This window comes from Seriola dumerili, unplaced genomic scaffold, assembly GCF_002260705.1.
Source record: "Seriola dumerili isolate Sdu_G_001 unplaced genomic scaffold, Sdu_1.0 BDQW01000066.1, whole genome shotgun sequence".
Lineage (NCBI taxonomy): Eukaryota > Metazoa > Chordata > Actinopteri > Carangiformes > Carangidae > Seriola > Seriola dumerili.
In genome coordinates this window covers 2,333,178-2,352,038 of record NW_019174321.1, presented here as the reverse complement: position 1 = coordinate 2,352,038, position 18,861 = coordinate 2,333,178, and the positions used below count along the sequence as shown (strand labels likewise).

At 40.8% G+C, this 18,861-nt stretch overlaps 1 protein-coding gene across 1 annotated transcript in view; it reads left to right on the top strand.

Moving 5' to 3' along the window:
- Positions 1 to 18,861, top strand: part of LOC111219508 (metastasis suppressor protein 1-like) — a 60,499-nt gene that overhangs the window by 36,255 nt on the left and 5,383 nt on the right. The window contains exons 4-12 of the mRNA XM_022742204.1: positions 434 to 518; positions 1,422 to 1,513; positions 1,604 to 1,678; positions 13,476 to 13,633; positions 13,743 to 13,850; positions 14,249 to 14,346; positions 14,876 to 14,954; positions 17,820 to 17,951; positions 18,495 to 18,645. Coding sequence (XP_022597925.1) covers positions 434 to 518; positions 1,422 to 1,513; positions 1,604 to 1,678; positions 13,476 to 13,633; positions 13,743 to 13,850; positions 14,249 to 14,346; positions 14,876 to 14,954; positions 17,820 to 17,951; positions 18,495 to 18,645 — 978 coding nt within the window. The remainder of the gene's footprint in view (positions 1 to 433; positions 519 to 1,421; positions 1,514 to 1,603; positions 1,679 to 13,475; positions 13,634 to 13,742; positions 13,851 to 14,248; positions 14,347 to 14,875; positions 14,955 to 17,819; positions 17,952 to 18,494; positions 18,646 to 18,861) is intronic.

The following is an 18,861-nucleotide window of genomic DNA, read 5'->3' as shown; positions in this document are numbered from 1 at the left end:
CATACTGGTCTGCTGCAGTTTCCCCTCCATCAGCTTGTGGTTTGACTGATTAAATGTAGTTTGTAATTCAGAGCTTCTGTTCAGCTCCTGTTACAGCAACAACAAGGAAGAATATTCACTTCATGTTGCTTCAGGTTTAGTCTGTTTCAACACAGTGAAACTATTTTTTTATGATGCACAGCTGAAGTGAAAGCAGCAGAGTCCACGTTATACAGCTGATTCAAGTTTAGGTGATATTCTTTTATTTTGGACATGAATTTGAATCATACAGATCAATTCTGTACAAGCTGTTATGTCATTTGCCAGCATTATGCATTTTATTTTGTAGTTTCAAACAGAGCTTTATTTTGAAACCTTATTTGTTTTCACTAATTCCAGGTTCTTTTCAAAATAATACTCATCATCTGAATGTTTTTTGGGTTTTTTTTCCCAGGTGCCACGAAGGAGATCGGCTCGGCACTAACCAGGATGTGTATGAGACACCGGAGCATCGAGTCCAAACTCAAGCTGTTCACCACGTAAGGCGCACACACACACACACACACACACACACACACACACACACACGCACACGCACACAGGAGCATTGTGTGTGTTATTTACTAGAGAGGAAGGACAGGTGAAGGTGTGAATGATGACACCTGATCTGACAGTGTGGGAACTAGACATAATAATTACTCTCAACTGACATATGCAAATACATGACAGTTGTGTGTGTGTGTGTGTGTGTGTGTGTGTGTGTGTGTGTGTGTGTGTGTGTGTGTGTGTGTGTGTGTGTGTGTGTCTGTCATCACTGTCACTGCTGCAGCATCACAACTGTTTCTCTGCCATTACTGTCGACCGTCATTAGAGAAGCTGTCAGTCAGATGAAAGTCTACGTTTGTGTCTCCCTCATGTCTGTGAATGGGAAGGACAAACGTATAGAAACGCTTCAATATACTGATATACTATAATATCATGACATCAATAGAAACAATTAGATTTGTCGATACAATACATTAATTGCCATCAATCTGGGTAATCAATTAATTGCTGAAGTCATTAAACAAGCAGAAGTGACAAAACATTCTCAGATTTCAGCCTCTCAGATCTGAGGATGTCCCTGTAAATTAAGTATTTTATATTATTTTTTTATGTAAAGATGTCAGCCGGGGCTCTGGGGAATTCTGGGAAAGGACCTTCTCACTATTTTTGGACATTTTATGAACTAAATTTATCGGTTAAGTGATGAAAATGATCAGAAAATAACTGATATTGTGAATAATCATCAGTTGTAGCAGTGCATGAATGAATAATGAAATCAAATGTGTTATTCTGACTCAACCTGCCAGAGATTTACTGGTTCAAATTAAACTTTATTTTATAGCATCAACTTTAGAAAAACACAACGATCGAGACTCTTTGTCTTTTTTTTCTCTCAGCGCTCTCTCAGAAAGTCTCATCACTCCGCTGGAGTCCAAGATGGAGGAGTGGAAAAAAGTGGCCAGTCAGCTGGACAAAGATCATGCCAAAGGTATGCCAACACGCTAACACACACACACACACACACACACAAACACACACGCAAAAACTTTCCCTCACTCTGCATGTTTTTGTTTTTCAGAGTATAAAAAAGCCAGAGCAGACATCAAGAAGAAATCATCAGACACCATCAAACTGCAGAAGAAGGTGAAGAAAGGTAAGGCGGATGTCAGTCACCTCCACCACCACCGTCATCTCTCATCCATCAGGTTTTCAGCAGCACCGAAACGAACGCCACAACATTGTCAGACAGTCAGAAGCTAAAAGCAGCTAAAGGAATGGCGCGATAGATATCGGAGCTTGTTTACTTCAGAGGAAGAAGCCACCTGCTGAATATGAAAACCGTCTTCCACAGAGTGAGATAATCCTCCACAGTAAACATAAGGAGTCTGTTTGATCCTGCCGTCATTGTGCTGAGATAAGTGCTTTTAGATCCCTGCTGCGTTACGTTATGCTCTGCCTCCTGTCAGTCACCTGACGGCCTGAGGGAAGAAATAATCCCTCTGAAACTACGTAACTGCAACAGCACATGTTTCATGTTCTTGCCTTTATTTTCACTCTGCTGGGGTTTGAAATGTTTCACCTGAAGCACATTAGAGATCAGAACCTGAGCTTACCCCCCTGATATCATTAAAAAAGGGTCATTTTACTTCTTTTTTTGACTTTTACTTTACTGCTTATCTTTTTCATCCATTTAGTTATAAAAATTCAACATATTTTGTCTCCCTGGATACAGAGTCTGAAACATTTCAGCTCCACTGGTGGATTAGTCAAGTGGGTTAGTGTTAAGTGTGGCAGCCATTTTGCTCTTTTACAAACATGAGTCACAGGATGTTTTTAGATACAGTGACAGGGCTCTCCTGAGACGAACAGCGCTGTTGAACCATCATGAAGTGTTTTCCAACTTGGTTGTCAAGGGATGAGAAGATAAATCTGTGTGTGTTTTCAATATGGTCAACAAGATAGGAAAGAAGAAGACAGAATCTTACTTCTCTGGTTTTTCTCATATCTTTGTTTTTTCCTGTAAAATACTGGAGAACTTTAACTTTTCTGAAACTACGAGAAGGAAACTTCACAGTTCAGTCAACAATCTGTGATGATGAAGTAGTGAATAGGCATTTCCTGGCTGTAAAGGCTCCTCAGCAACATTACTCCACTTATTAACATATGACAAACAGTATGAGCACTGTGTGTTTGTTTATTTGTTTTATTGTGTTAAAGGTGTGAAGCTGAGATGTGTTCTCCTGGAGGGCAGACCAGCAGACAAATAACGTCTCGTTCATAACTTGGGAAACAACCTTTAAAGCTTAGCCTCAACTTTGGACCTTTGGACCTTGATTCGGGTCTCGCTGGTCTTCACTTTGGGCTTGATGCTTTGGACCTGGTATTTGTCGGCCTTGACTTAGGGCTTACCTTACCTCAGGGCTGTTGTCTTGATAACAGATAGACTTTGAATCACTACCCCAGCAGTTCAACACATGCACATGTCAGTGCCGACCAGTAGACAGACAAACAGACGAACTTTAGGACTCATCCTGTCTTGACTTAGTGGTAAAGACAGAGTAAATAATTCAGACTGTTAAAGTGTTTGAGCAGCTTCTCTGCTTGTAGTGACTTTTAAGCCGGTTGCCATAGCAACCCAGACACCTGGGCCACACCCTTCCCTGCTATCACTGTGACACACCCTGTGGTTGCCATGGTTGCACCTTTGCTTCACTCTGCCGTAACCAAAGGAACTGAAAGCTCGCCAGGAGAGACTGCAGACGGCCTTATATGGTAGAAATAGAACGACAACGCCCAAGCACGTGCACAAACACACATTCATGCATAAACACACACACACACACACACACACACACACCAAAATCAAAATGAAACCTTGAGGCCTTTATACAAATGTCCTCGTTGTCCTCCCTCTCAATAAGTCCAATGCAAATGCACAGACACAGAAATAGTACACACACACACACACACACACACAGTCTCCGTACAGACCCGCCCATGGTAAACAGAGATGTCTGATGTGGCTTTAACATCTCTGAACATGTTTTCTGCTACGTGCCTTTTTTTTTCTTTCCTCCGTTCTTTCCTTTTCTAAAACATTCCCTGCTCTTTCTTTTCTCTCTCGGTCCAATCAATCATCACGATCTTTTAGCACAAACTGAATCTCTAGAAACGTTTTAAGCAGATTAAAAAAAACATTTGACGGGAAGGTTTCGTTCATTACAACTTGGATCTTATTTTCATAGTTTTGTCCGTTGATCGATCTTAAGTCTCCGCTCGTAGCTTCACTTCACTTCACAACTTTGATTTATCAGTATGTTTTAGGCTTTCAAGATGGAATAAAACAACAGCATCCACAGGTTCAGGAAACAGAGTGTGACTGTTAAATATTCCCAAAGACAAGTGTCTTTATGGTCTGTAACATACTGTAAAGTTAGGCACTTGGCAGCCGGGGAACTAGGCCTGAAATATGGCTGAGGTTATGTGAGTTTGTGCCAAGTTTTGAATCAAGTATTTAGAGGAAAGGCCGGTTCCAAAGACTGGTAAACTTCTGAGATCTGGGAACAAGCCAACAGTTTATCCACTTATATTTGAAGGTCAACCTGAAGGTGAGCACACCTGAAATGTCAGTAATAATCTCTCAGTGCAGAGAGACATACCTACAGTTACTGTAAGTATGGAAGGTAAAAGGTGGAGCAGTCCGTAAACTCTGTTGGATGTTCACAGACATTTTAGATAATCATATAAAAGCTCACCTTGTTTTTTCTCCTGCTTATGTTTCTAACTGAATCTCAGGTCTTAAGTTGATGCGTTATTATTACTGATAGAAGTGACGGACAAATCTACAGAAATAAATCCAAGACTGATCGGCGCAGAGAGATGAGGGAGTTAAACAAGTGAGCAAAGTAAATGCAAAGAAAGAGTCTGAGCCACAGCTTCACATACTGTCACCACGTAATGACACGTCACACACACACACACACACACACACACACACACACACACACGCCCATAAGAACACACAGCACAGTGTACTAAAACGGTTTCTGTACACTCACCAATCAGGGCTTCACATTATAATTATCTCTGCTGTACAGTTGTGTGTGTGTGTGTGTGTGTGTGTGTGTGTGTCTGTGTGTGTGTGTGTGTGTCTGTGTGTGTGTGTGTGTGTGTGTGTGTGTGTGTGGGGACTCCATATAATGAGTAAGGACAGACAGAAGGACTAAACTGCTTTAGCTGTTGTTGGTTAAAGAAAACTATTCTTAACAAAAGCCCAGTTATTTTCAGCCAAGACCTTTACTTTTCATCGTCTTGTGGATCAGCTGGTGTTCAATATTTAGTTACAGTACACTCCTGTTCTCCAGTACACACACACACACACACACACACACACACACACACACACACACAGAACAGGCACTGATATCACAGTTTCAATGGCAATGAAATATGTTCAACTCAGAAAGCTCAGTTATTACTACAAGATTTAAAAGATTTCCCTTCAGTCTTACGCTCTGTCACCCTCCGTCTCTTTTCTCAGGTCACTTCAGTTCATCCCCCTCCTGTCGACTGTTGCAAACATATAAGCAGTGTGACAGGAATAGAAAGGAAAAACTAAATAATAGTAAACATCTGTTCCATCACTAATCATCCCATATGATTTTTCTGTGTGTGTGTGTGTGTGTGTGTGTGTGTGTGTGTGTGTGTGTGTGTGTGTGTGTGTGTGTGTGTGGTGTTGTGTGTGTGTGTGCGCTCTGTCATTATGTGGTGATGGTAACCGCTTCAGATGGGGAATCTGCAGCTGCACAGAGACAGATGAAATGAGGAGAGTAAAGGAAATACAGAGACATAAAGATGCCATTGGTCCCTTCTTCTATATGGATTTATAATGACACAGACGCTGGGGTCATATTTTCAAAAAGTCTGAATGAATGAGACGTTTTGTTCAAATGAAGTTTGAACCCTCGTATCGCCGCCCTGAACACCAGCGTGGTGTCGCCATAATCACATGAGAATTTTACACGTAGAAGCTTTAATCACAAAATATTCAGCACATAAAGCAGAAGTGAGATTTCCAGCTCATTTTGACGCGTTTGAGGGGGAATAACAAACATCCACCAGTTGCTGCAGCTGGGTTGGATCTTAAAGACGCGGCGTTCAGGACTTACTTTTAGAAAGAGGAGGCTGAGAATAAATAAAGGTTGTAGAAGAATGAAAGGAAAGAAATTTCAAGCAAAGGAGAAAGAAAAGAAAGTTTAAAGATGGACAAGAGATGGATGGATGATGTAATTATCTCTTTCTCAAGTGGTTGCCATGTGGTTGATTTAAAGAGGAGGAGGAGGAGGATGATGTCATGGTTCTCAAGTGGAGAGAGACAGATGAAGAAACAGATAGGAGATGGGGAAGAGAAGAACGAGGGATGCAAACGATGGAGGAAGGGAGGTTAGAGGAGGTGAGGAGAGGGAGGAACAGGGAGGTTAGAGGAGGTGAAGAGAGGGAGGAACAGGGAGGTCATTTGAATCTCCAGGCAGTTTTTTTTGCATGTTGCTGCTCCATGTCTGAACCTGCCTCTATGAGCTGCACAGAAACACCTGAACTGAACCACCTGGCCACCTGTCTTGCATTGATGACATCATCAGTGTGTGAGGCAGATGGTCTAGACTGTTGGATGAATAAGCCTTTAATAGCAGCTGTAGCTTCACGTCGGCGCTCTGCTGTTTGAAGAAATTAGTCACCGTGACAAAAAAAGAAACGATGATCATCAGCAGAAAGTCTGAGCTTTGACTGAAGCTGTGGTCGTGTGTCATCACAACTGTTGACCGTCATCTGTGATGTCATGTCGGTCACCAACAGACATCTAAGAAGAAGATATTTACAAACTTTATAGACAGAGTTCGAGTGGGAAATAGTAATTAGGGGTTGGTGGGTCCAATTGGTTCCCAGTATGGAAGGCACAACCCTGGACTGGAGTCACTGGTGTTCTCCTGGATCAAGTTTAATCACCCTCAGGTCCCTATTTTTTTGAAGATTAGTTTATTCGCATTGCGTTCAGGTAGCTTTTCCTCGCATGTGTTTATTATCTGGTTCAAAATTTAGGTTTAATCAAGAACTTAGTAACTGGGTGAAGTCAGATTTTAATAGAAATTGGACACTACAACTGGTTTTACTATAAACCGATGAGCCTCTCTGATGGTAACAACACCACTGGTAAAGTCTGTTATCATTAATACAGCGATTATTACTGGGCACTGTGAACACAGCACAGCACATTTTTAATGATTTTAATGATTAACACCCAGCAGGTAACATTTACTACACGGTCCCTGCTCTGCAGAAGCTCCTATAGACAGGTGTGTCAGACCATTAACTGAATGTCATTAGGAAAAATCTTTTATCTGTGTATTCCAGTCACCTGTCTTAAAGGACCTATGTGTAAGTTTTGCTATTGCTACATAGCTAACATTAGCATTAGCAGTTTAGCGCCAATCAACGCCAAGCAGTGATAATGTCAACTCCCGTCTCTATCGCGTCATTTCTTCTGCTGAAGTTAGCATGCTAACCGGCTAATAGCCCCGGCCCATCTCGACACTTTCTGATAGTGATTCACTGCAGCCTCCGATCTGCCCTGGAGACGTAGCGCTGCTCAGAGGACAAGAAACAAGATCATGAAACCACATTCGTCAGCAGAGAAAACGTACGAATAGTCCCTTTAACCTCCAAACAACCAATCTGCTTTTATGTCTGGTGTTTGAAGTTTATTTGATGTTAGTCCAAAAAGCTGCAATATATGGTTCACTGTCCCGTGACTGAAATCAAAGGCAGTCATGCTGTGAAGCAGTCTAACTGTATTTCTGGCCACAGTGATATTAGCATGTAAAAATTGATGCTGGCATATCACTAGATTTTAATATTGTATTTTCCATTTGAAGCAGCAAACAGCCGCTCTGCGTGTCAACATTCAGTTTTTAATATGATCAAAGTTTCCAAGGATTCTGTGTCGTCTACCAGGAAACATATTAGTGCCTCTTTTAAATCAAATTATGTTCAAAGTGAGCAACAACAGACATAAATAGGCTGTCAGTATGTCTTCATTAATTTAAGAATAATTAATAGAACTGCATTGATTCGTGTGCAAAACGTACTGGAGCAGATCAGATCACTTAACCTCTGCAGCTGAACACAGGCTGAGAAACACTGCAGTCAGCATCTACGGCGTCTGTAGGTGCTTTGGACAGAAATACGCTCCCAAACCAAACATAATCATTGTCTCTCTCTCTCTCTCTCCGTGGCTTGTTAGCAGTGGTGGTGATTCCTCATTTGGTCCAGCCTGAGGCTACAGCACCTGTGTGAGTGAGGAATGTTAACGGACTGGTTTGTGGCTGAAGAACATGCAGTTAAAGAAGCGCTGAAGTATCGGTTTCACTCTTCATGCCTCAAGCCTGTCTGCAGTTTCTCTGTGATGTTGGTGAATAATTATTAAAATAATTTATGATATTTTCATGTCAGTAAACACAACATCTCGTTCTCTCTGTCAGAATGCATTTTGTGCATGAATATAACTTTTTTTCTATTTGTGGTTATAAACACTTGATAATCTAGACATTTAGTGCCTGTCGCCGTATTCTGCATGTTTCTGGATATAAATAAAACCCTTGACAAGACAGTGCGTTAATGCGTTAGTCAGCTTCTCTGACGTCTGTGATGTGAAGAAATATACAGCATCATTTATTTAAAAAAAGGTTCAGTAATTTCCTTAAACCAAACAGGAGGAATTAGGGACTATTTTCAGTGGCGGATTAATACTCGTTTGGTACTCCAGTGGGTGTTCCCGCAGCAGGATGGTGTATGTGGGACTGAGGGCATGTCAGTGTGGCTCACTGATGTGTTTTTAATAGTTTCTAGAAGACAATGGAGCTCTGTGTCACAGAGGAATATCAGACTTTGGACACAGACAGTATTTGTTAATGGGATCAATTATCTTTTTATGGGATTTGTTGACAAAAAGAAAAATGTACAATATAATAACGTTCCCATTTTGAATAAATACAAGATGTTTAATTAACATGGGCCATGAGCTGCCAGGGTTGAAAGGGAAAATGTTCTCTGGGAAGTGTAGTCAGGAGCCACAGCGATGGGAAAGATGCCTCTCGTAAATGACTTGTCAGGTTAAGTGTGTCTGACTTAAATAGAATTAAATTAGGATTAAGTTACTTAGACTTTGGCTGACATGAGGCATTTTGGATTTTTAGTCACTTCTGTATTTTTTAAAGCCACAACAGCTTTGAGAAAAATTCATGATCGGTTTCTCCAAGTCAGAGAGTGATCATTCAGGTAACTTCCATTTAATAACGTCAAAAGCTGGAGATCCTGTTTGGAAACAAACACGATGTGTTATTACAGAACATTTCCCAGCTGGTGAGAATTAGCTTCGTCTGAACTGTGTCTCACCTTTAACAGAGTGACTGAGTAGACGGAGCTTCTGACTTCAGGGATTTTGTGTTTTCGTGTGTTTTTGGAGTCTGACAGCACACGGCTTGTCTGTGTGTTTCCACAGAGGCCAGACGTCAGACGGACCAACAGCACACCGACACTGAGCTTCTGTTAGCGATGTGGAAATGATTCTCTGTCCTCCCCATGCTCTCGCTCACACACCTGAGTGAACAGGCTGTGTTTAGGTTGAGCTTTATGACACAAAGTCTGCAGTGTGTGTGTTGGGCTGTGGAAACTGCTGCTTACTGTTTTCAACAGGATTTACTGTCTGCGTCTCTGTTTTTCTGCCCCTGTCTCTCCTGTGATTTTAGAAAAGAGGATTTGTTTGTATCATGTTGGCTGGAAAAATATCTCAAAATTTGTTGAGAACAATTTGACTGAAACTTTCTGAACAGATGACGCTGGAGATCAGGTCATGAGATTTTTCCGGTGATTTCGGATATTAGATATTAAAAGAAACAATACTGCAGTTTAATTACATCTCTTACAAGCAGAAGTCCTGCATATTCATCTTACTAGTAAAAGAAAAGAATTAAAAGCAAAATGTCATTAAAGTATCAGCATTATATTGTTTGATGATTCTTACCGATGCATCAACATAAAAGCAGCATCTTATTGTTGGACCAGATCAGTAGGGAGCAGATTTCTAAACATGATCATTTTATAAAGTTTTACATGTGCAGGTCTGTGCATTGTTCTTAAACTCCTCTATGTTGGCGAAAAGTTAGACTCCCTCCACCACCTCTGGACTTATTTTTACACTGAGTGGGTGTGTTTCCACAGCTGGGTGGTCTGCAGGTCAGAGCTCCGTCTGTCTTCTCTACCTGCCGGGTCGAACCCACCAGGCTCAGGCTCGACCGCACAGTTACAGCTCGGCTCTGTCGGCGTCTCCCCACATGGTTTGAAAACATGACCTTCAGAGTCTGATTGATTTAACTTTAAATACTACATGGTATTCAAGTTGTTGCATTTTACTTTTCTAATATGATGAAGTGAGGCAGAGAGGTTGAAGAATATTTGCTTCCCAGACAAATCTGTATTTCAGTAGCAATGCTTGTGGCATCTGTGTCTGGATGGCGATGTCAGTTTGTCAGTGTGGCTAAAATCGCCTAAAGTTTTGATTCAGACTGAAATATCCGTCTGAAATGTCTCAACAGCTGTTGGATGGATTGCCATGAAACTTGGTGCAGACATTCATGTGCCCTTTAGGATGAACTTATCGACTTCGCTGATCCTGTAACTTTTAACTCTCTAGTGCCATCATCAGGTCGAATTTTCAGTATGTCCATTGTTTTTGGTTTATTACCAAACGTTCTGTTCAGGGCTAACTAGAAAATGTTCACACGCTGACACATCAAACTAAGATGGTAAACAAGATACCTGCCAAGCATATTAGCACTGCTATTGTAAGCGTGTTGCCACAGTAATGTTAGCATTTGAAATTTAATACAGTCCGTCAGAGCCTCCAGCAGTGTGGCCTTACACTCTCATTGGCAGTAGTAGCTTTAAAATGAGAGTTTTAGTGTTTCAGGAGAGTTTAAAGTGGGTAGTGAGGCGACATCTTGCATGACAGTATTGTATCAACATGAGTGTTAAATATTATTTTTATCATTGCTACAAATGCACCTAGTGATGTTGTACTGTGTGGACAGTGTACATACACAGGCTGCAGTAAAACACCCGAGAGTGAGATGAGCAGACTGATGATATAATATGCAAAGAAGAAGAAGAAATCCAAGGCACATCAAAGCCTTTATCATTACACAGCTGACACCAGCGCGCTTCAGCTGGAAGCCATCATAACTAAAGCAGCACAATGTAACGTAATGCCCTGTAATATGGTAAAAGCTTTTGATCATTATACCTCGACTCTCAGATTGCCTTGGATTTTCTCCTCTTCTTTGCATTCATCGTGGTCCTTGACTCCAAAGAGCACCTTTATATACACATGTATACACATACACATGTATATATAACACACACACACATACACACACACAACAAGCAAAGACAAACTCACTTATTGAAATATATATTAATCACAATATTCATGGTAAATTGTAAAAAAAAAAAAAAAAAATTGATCATGTTATTTTTCATTTCAACAGTCAGTCAGATTCTGAAAGAAATCCTAAATTATTGTCATTATGAGTCAAAATGTTGAGATTTTAAAACTATAGCCCCCCTTCTCTCAAAAATGCATATTGCTTCTTGTTGGATGCTTCACTTTGCAGAACGACGCTTGATACCAGACGACTGTTTTCACATTCGTCTGCTGAGGGGGAAAAGTTTCTTTGTGCTCAAGTTAAATCTCAGCAGGATTTAGTGACATCACTAGTGTTGAAGCCAGTCATTGTCCAATATGCAGCTGAAACAAGTGTGATGTGGAAACTTGAAGCCTCCAGTGGATTTTTTCAGTGAAGCAGGAGACATCTTGTGTCCAGCAATTAAACTTTTGAAAAGAACAATATTTGCAAAGAATCAGGATTTTTCAACAAGGGAGAAAGATTAGATATAAATTTAATAATTTTGTAACAAGGTAACTGAACGTTTTTGAAGAAAACCGAATCAGAAAGAATATTATTTTATGTCTTACAACGTTAACTGGAGGGCATCTTCATGATGATATATAATATTGGCACAGAAATATCAGATACATGTTCGTGGTGTCAGTTTTTTTTTTTCTACAAAATCTTTATTTAGCTGCAGAGAAATTCTCTCTTTTTGAAGGAACATCCTGTTCACACTCACACAGTAACACACAAGCTGCCAAGTACAACCAGTCAGATCTGTTGGCCTCTGAGCGGCTCCACCGGAGCAGTTACAGGTTCAGGGTCTTGCTCAGGGGCATCTCAGCAGTGGTCACGATTGCTCGCTCAGATTTATCCTTCCGGTCTGCGGATTAAACCCTCCAACATGTAACTGGACAGTTTTTGTGTCTAAGTGATGAGTGTTGTGTTAAATTTGAAATTTGAAATGAAGCAGCCACAAAAACCTCTTCCATCGTAGACAGACTGGAGGGTTTCAGGGTTTCAGCACCGGATCGTCCAGTAAACGAGGAAGTAAATCACACCAGAGAGAGAAAGCTGTCTCATCTCTGCGTCACTATTTCTCTCAGTCTGCTTTGTTTATGCTTTACTGGCATGAAATTATGAATGAGCTAAAAATATGCTGTGGATGTGTCATTAAATCAATAGATGAGGTGGTCAGTGAAATGAATGTAAATACAGAAACCAACACTTTCAGACGGTTAGTTAAATACTCAAACTGAAGAACAAGGTCAGACAGCATGTGTGTGACAAACAGCTGGTGTGTGTGTGTGTGTGTGTGTGTGTGTGTGTGTGTGTGTTTTAGTTATTACATGAGCTGTATAGTGTTGTTCTGACCCCTGCTGGTAACATCTGTGTATTACAGCCTGAGTCTGNTGTGTGTGTGTGTGTGTGTGTGTGTGTGTGTCGGTGTGTCGGTGTGTGTGTCGGTGTGTGTGTCGGTGTGTGTGTGATTACATGAGCTGTATAGTGTTTTTCTGACCCCTGCTGGTAACATCTGAGTATTACAGCCTGAGTCTGTTATCACTGTCTCTGAGATTTAATAGTAACAGTGTGTCAGGATATAAAGGGCTTTAATTTTTATTTTTTAATATTTTATTATATATTTATTAGATATTATTTAATATTTTTAATAATTTTCTAAGTTATGTCTATTTTTTGCCCGTTTGGTTTAGCGTTGATTTATCTTCGCTGCAAGTCTCACAACAGAGAATCATATTGTAGTTCAATGAGGATTCCCACCTATAATCATTACCATGACAACATGTTATAATAATTAGTTACTTATAATAATAAGTACTTATTATGTTGTGATCTCCACTTGTACCATCTGTGAAACCTGCATGAAAGTCACATTTCTACAGTGATGACGAATGTAATGAAACAGTTTCTCCCAATTTCAAAAATATATATTATTATCATATAATATGTTGAAAGGAACAGATTTAGTTTGACACTTTTCTGGTTAAAAGTAAAAATAAATCATAAATCCCAACAAGTGAATATTAAAAAATCGATCTAATTTAATGATCACTAGTTAAATCTGCCTTTCTCTGTCACTTCCTGTATCCATTGTTTCAAATTAAAAGCCATCTGCAAAGTCATGTAGTTTTACTTTTTGACATTGCACCGGTGGCGATAATTTTAATCTGTCTAGTGGAATTATGTCATATTTTTATTATTATTTATAGTTAACAAGGTAGATTAAGATGAGGCAGTTGGAGGCTGAGGTGACTGTCCTACCTGTGTCGTCATAGGAACTGTACAGTCTGAACAGGAACAGGGGATTTTAGTGAACATGAGCTCAGTTCTTACCTGGACCTTTCAGGTACAGGATAAGTGTCTGTATCCGCTTCAGCCTGACGTTGTCGTGTTTCCTGACATCAGTTCCTCCTGCGTGTGTTTCCGTAGGGAAGGACGAGGTGCGTGGCCAGCTGGACAGCGCACTGCAGGACGTCAACGTGCGTTACGCTGTCCTGGAGGACACCGAGAAGCGAGCCGTGTGCAGGGCGCTGATAGAGGAAAGAGCGCGCTACTGCAGCTTCGTCACCATGCTGAAGCCTGTACTGGTCAGTACACACAAATCCAAATCCACCGTCACGGGACTGAGGCGGCTTTTAAACCCTATTACACAACAATAACAACACTAATCATCAATGTGTGTGTTTGTGTTTGCAGGACCATGAGATCAACATGCTGGGTGAGGTGACCCACCTGCAGACCATTCTGGAGGATCTGATGAACCTGACAGCTGAGCCCAATAAACTCCCACCAGCCAGCGAGCAGGTACCCTCCTCTTCCTCCTGATGTTTTTGGTGACCTCTGACCTTCCTGCTAGCACCGTCCTCAGGCCAAAACCAAGAATGAACTGATCCTAAAAACTTAAAATAAACAAAAAGTATTGTCTGTGTATCCAAAGCCTGATATATATCTTCTTCCTCTGGGCCGTGGAGCTACACTGTTAAAACTATTAATTGTATTTCTTCAGTTGGGATCAATGGGCTTGGGACTGATGGCCTCAGAAACAGGAGGGACTGAGAGATGGTTGTTGTTGTGTGACGTTGTTTTTGGTCTTTTCATGAGTGACAGTTTGAGAGAATAAAACCGGTCTTATCCTTGAAGCGGTCCGACCAAAAACACAGAGTCACCAGAGTTGTTGTTTGTGTGTTACTGTTGTTTCTCAGGTGATTTCGGACCTGAAAGGTTCTGATTTCAGCTACACCTATCAGACACCTCCAGCTTCTCCAAGTAGCACTCTGTCCAGGAAGAGCAGCATCAGCAGGTAACACACACACAAACACACACATATACCACAGCTGTCATTGGTTTACATACTGTACTTGTGATAAAAGTATTTCTAATAGTATCAGTCTGACTTCTCTGTATCAAATCAAACTTTATATTGATCGAGTGTAATGTGTATATTGTTGTTTATTGTATAAAACTTTAACAGCCATGTTTATTTTGACAGGTTTTTTGCTGTATTTTCATCTGCCTAGCACACCACCTTTTTATTGCTATCAATTAGGGCAACAACTAATGATTACTTTCATTATTGATTAATCTGCTGATTATTTTCTTGTTTTTGTTTAGTCTATTAAATTTTAAAGTCTAAAATCCAGAGATATTCAGTTCACAAAGATATAAAACAGAAAAGCAGAAAATCCTCAAATTAGAAAAGATGCAACAAGCAAACTTGTGAAATGAAAAATTTCTTAAATGATGAATTGATTATCAAAATAGTTTCTGAATCATTTTTTGTTGCAGTTCTACTATCGATCCTTAACTGTAGTGTTTGTGTTTTCTCATAGTAACTATCAGTCTGGATCAGTGAGACATGTTCCCTCCTTGGACTCCATCAGCTGTGCTGTGGATGGAGTACACATCCAGGTAACACACACACACACACACACACACACACACACACACACACACACACACACACACACACACACACAGACAGATTGCTTTGCCTAAACAGTTTCATTCTGTACAGTTTTTGAAAACAGTTGTTGCCGTTAGTATCTCAAAATGATTTTGTCCTCAAAAATATCTGAGTTCTTTTGACCTTTAACATGTTCATTGGTTGTTTCAACAGTACGATACATGCCACTCAAAACACTCCCACAACCCCGTCTAAATGAGTGTTAGCATGAAGGACCTAAAAAATAAAAACCTTTTCACCCTGAAGTACAACACACACACACACACACACACACACACACACACACGCAGCTCTAATCCTCTCCTGTGTGTAGCGCTGCTCCTCCCCCTATCTGCTGATTGGCTGTGATGAAAGTGGGCGGTCCCTCAGCGAAGGGAACTCCCCCTCTCGCCTCGGTCATCAGGGCAGCCGTGGTCGCTATGGTTACGCCGCTGGCCACGGCCACCGCCCCGCGCTGAGCCGCCGCGTTAGCCGCAGGGATATGACCACCGTGAGAATAAAACTGTTCCATTCCTCCCAACCCGACCGTGCTGTAGTTGTTTGTCTTCCATCGGTCTCAGTCTGTCTCCGCCTCATCAGTTTTACTCCTCGTGTTTTCTCATCAGCTCACACTTGCACAGATTTTATTCCCTCTCCCTCCGATGACACCTTTCATTTCGTCCACTCCAAATGTCTCCGGTTGAACCACACATCTCTCTAATCCAGCTCCAGTTTCACTTCAGATCTCTGTTTTCATTTTCATACTCGTTCCATAAAACGTTTGTGTGTGTTCCCTTGTACAGTGATCGGTGTTGTGTCAGTGTTTGTCCACGTGTGTTTATGGTGTTTGTTTGTTTTTTGTTTTTTTTTTACTTATCAGTTCCGTCTTTTAATGTGTTTTTGTGTCTGTCTGTATCTGTAGCCTCTAAATGACACTTTACTGACTCCTTTAGAATCATTTTAGAGATTGTTAATGATTAATTAATGATTGATTTCTCTTATTTCAAGCTGTGAGTAGCCTTTTTTTTAAGTGAGCAATGAGTCTCCCCCTCCTTACTTACTACTTCCTTACTTACTCCCACTTAACCATAAACCACTGATTACATTTCGCACAGTCCAAAGTTTTATCGTACATTTGCTCGTTTTGTCTGATCAACTGTCGCAAACTCGAAGATAATTCACTTTATAATCAAATAAAACAACAGCAGATTCTCACATTTGAAAAGCTGAAACTAGAGATTGTTTGGATTAAATATTAAAGCAAATTAATCAATCATTGTAGTCGTTTCTGATTGATTTCTCACTTAATTGACTAATCATTTCAGCTCTATATTTTTTTTTTTTCTTTTGACAAAAGAAGGTGTTGAAACAGCTGCAACATGTAAAACAGCAGGTGAAAGTCTCATTCAATGGATCTCAATCGATCTGTTGTATCAATATGTTGTACCTCCCCACTGCACATCCAACTGTCCGCACCTGATCACATCATCTCCCCCTGCGCACCGCCTGAACCGGCCTCGGCCCCACTGTCAGATCCCTGCTCACATCTCTTTCCTGTTAAGACATGGAAATGTGGTGTAATGCCCCTTTACACTGGTGTTGATATTTGTGTCAGTGGTGTCTTGTCAGTGGTCGTGTGATTACAGACCGTTTTCTTTCTTCGCCTGTGAACTGATGATATAAATGAACCAAGTTTGTGTCTGAAGAGTTTATTTACAAAGTGCTGCAGGAGAAATATACAAAATCCAAGTAAAGTCAAGTTTATCACATGATATGAATATTGTGTTATCAATGATTGTCAATGATAATTTGGACAATATCCTGTTTTTATGTTGTTGTCAACAAATCCCAGGAAAATCCCAGTAACAAATACTGTCTGTGTATCCAAAGACAGATGCATCGAATTCTTCTGCTCCATAGACTCTATTTTTGTCAGAATCTATTAAAAAACACATGAACGAGCCGCACTGTTGCACTGGGAGACTTGTTCCTTCATCACCATGAACACACACTGTAGTTTACTTTGACTCAGTCACACATGCACCATCCTGCTGCCCTGAAATACTCACTAGAGCACCAAATGTAGATCAATCCGCCGCTGAAAATAGTCCCCAACAAAGACACTATTTTTCAGCTGTTTTGAAAGTTCAACTTCATTTTGGATCCAAACTCTTCAGTTACCGTTGGTTATTTGTCATCAGCAGTGGTCACTTTGGGGAAATCAGCTCATATTCTGTCCTGCAGTTTCTATTAAACACCTGCTGAGGTTTCTCCATTAGAATAAAAACATGTACGGTACAAAAAGAGAGTTTGTGTTTAGCAAGGACTCTTGGTTTCAATGAGCAAGGCTAAGCTAACAAGCTAACTGAGCTTTTTCCCTCAAGAGACTTAAATTTTCTACAAATTCATAAATGGAAATTATTTAAACTACAATTTAAAATCCTTCACTTTTAAACACCAGAGAGTCAAACTGAATTATAAACCTGTTGTGTTGATGTTCACAGACCAGCAGCCAAAATAGAAGTCCTGCTTAACACTGTGAATACTGAATGTTTGTCAAGACTCATCATTTGGGAGAAAATACATACACAAAAAATATTTTTTGATTAAATAAATATTAGTGGCTTTATTTGATAAAGTATAATTAGCCGGGCGACTTCTGTACCTGCTGTCAGAGGTGCTGTACAGAAACACAGTCTTATAATTGGTGTGTGATGAGGGACTTCTCTGTTGGCTCCATGGGATTATACTCTGTGTACGCTGGTCACGACACTGTTGTTTACATTTACACTTCATGTTGATTCATCCACTCACTGGTTTGTTTACGACAGGATGCAGTTGGCTCCACCAATCAGATGGCAGCCGGGGGCGGCGGAGGGGCGGAGAACGGCCTGTTGGTCCCTCCACACAACGCCTACACACACCATGGAGAGAGAGCTCGGGCCATGTCTGCGTCTGGGAAGGTAACACACACACACACACACACACACACACACACACACACACACACACACACTGCAGTGGTGTTATCACTGTGAGGATTTAAACAGGAAATTACAAAAATCTTCTTTATGGTTTGTTAATTGTTCAAACAAAAGGAGTCTGCTGCTTGATGTCTGTTTTTATCCTTTTCTTTAAAATGAGAAATAACAAAATTATAAGTTTATTAAACACCTGAAAGTTTATACAGCGGATTCCCATCAGCCAGTGGAGGAGAAAACCTCTCATCTCATCTCCTTTCCCCTTGTCTCCTTTCCTCCACTTGTGTCCTGTCCCCTGTTTGTTTCCTCTCACCTAGTCTCCGCTCCTCATTTTCTCTCCTCTTGTCTCCTTTCCTTGTGTCCTCTCGTCTCCCCATCCTCTTCTGTCCCAGTTTCCTTTCCTCTCCTTATTTCCTCTCTTCCTACCTCTTCTTTAAACTTTATATAAACATCTGTCATATTAGTGAAAAAGTGTAAATTAAACTTGTTTTGTTTTTGTTTTTTTTTACTCTCTCGTTCTCTCAGTCTTGCTCGGCCCGGGACCAGCTGGCGTTGACTTTAGGTGCATTGAATTCGGACGCCCCGAGAAGCAGTAGAGACTCTCTGCACTGCTCCAGCGGCTACAGCACTCAGACCACCACCCCGTCCTGCTCTGAAGACACCATACACACACACAGTAAGTACACACACACACCCAATGTGTTATGTTTCCACAAACTGATTTTCCACGTCTTCCTGCATCCACCAATCGGAGACAAAAACGTAGGAAATGTGAATGAGCTTCTGATCATGAGCTACAACAAACACAAATTGATTTATTGTATGATGGACACACTTTCACTGAAGGTCGACCGTCTGTCTGACTGAACCTCTCAGCTGTCCTCTGTTGTGT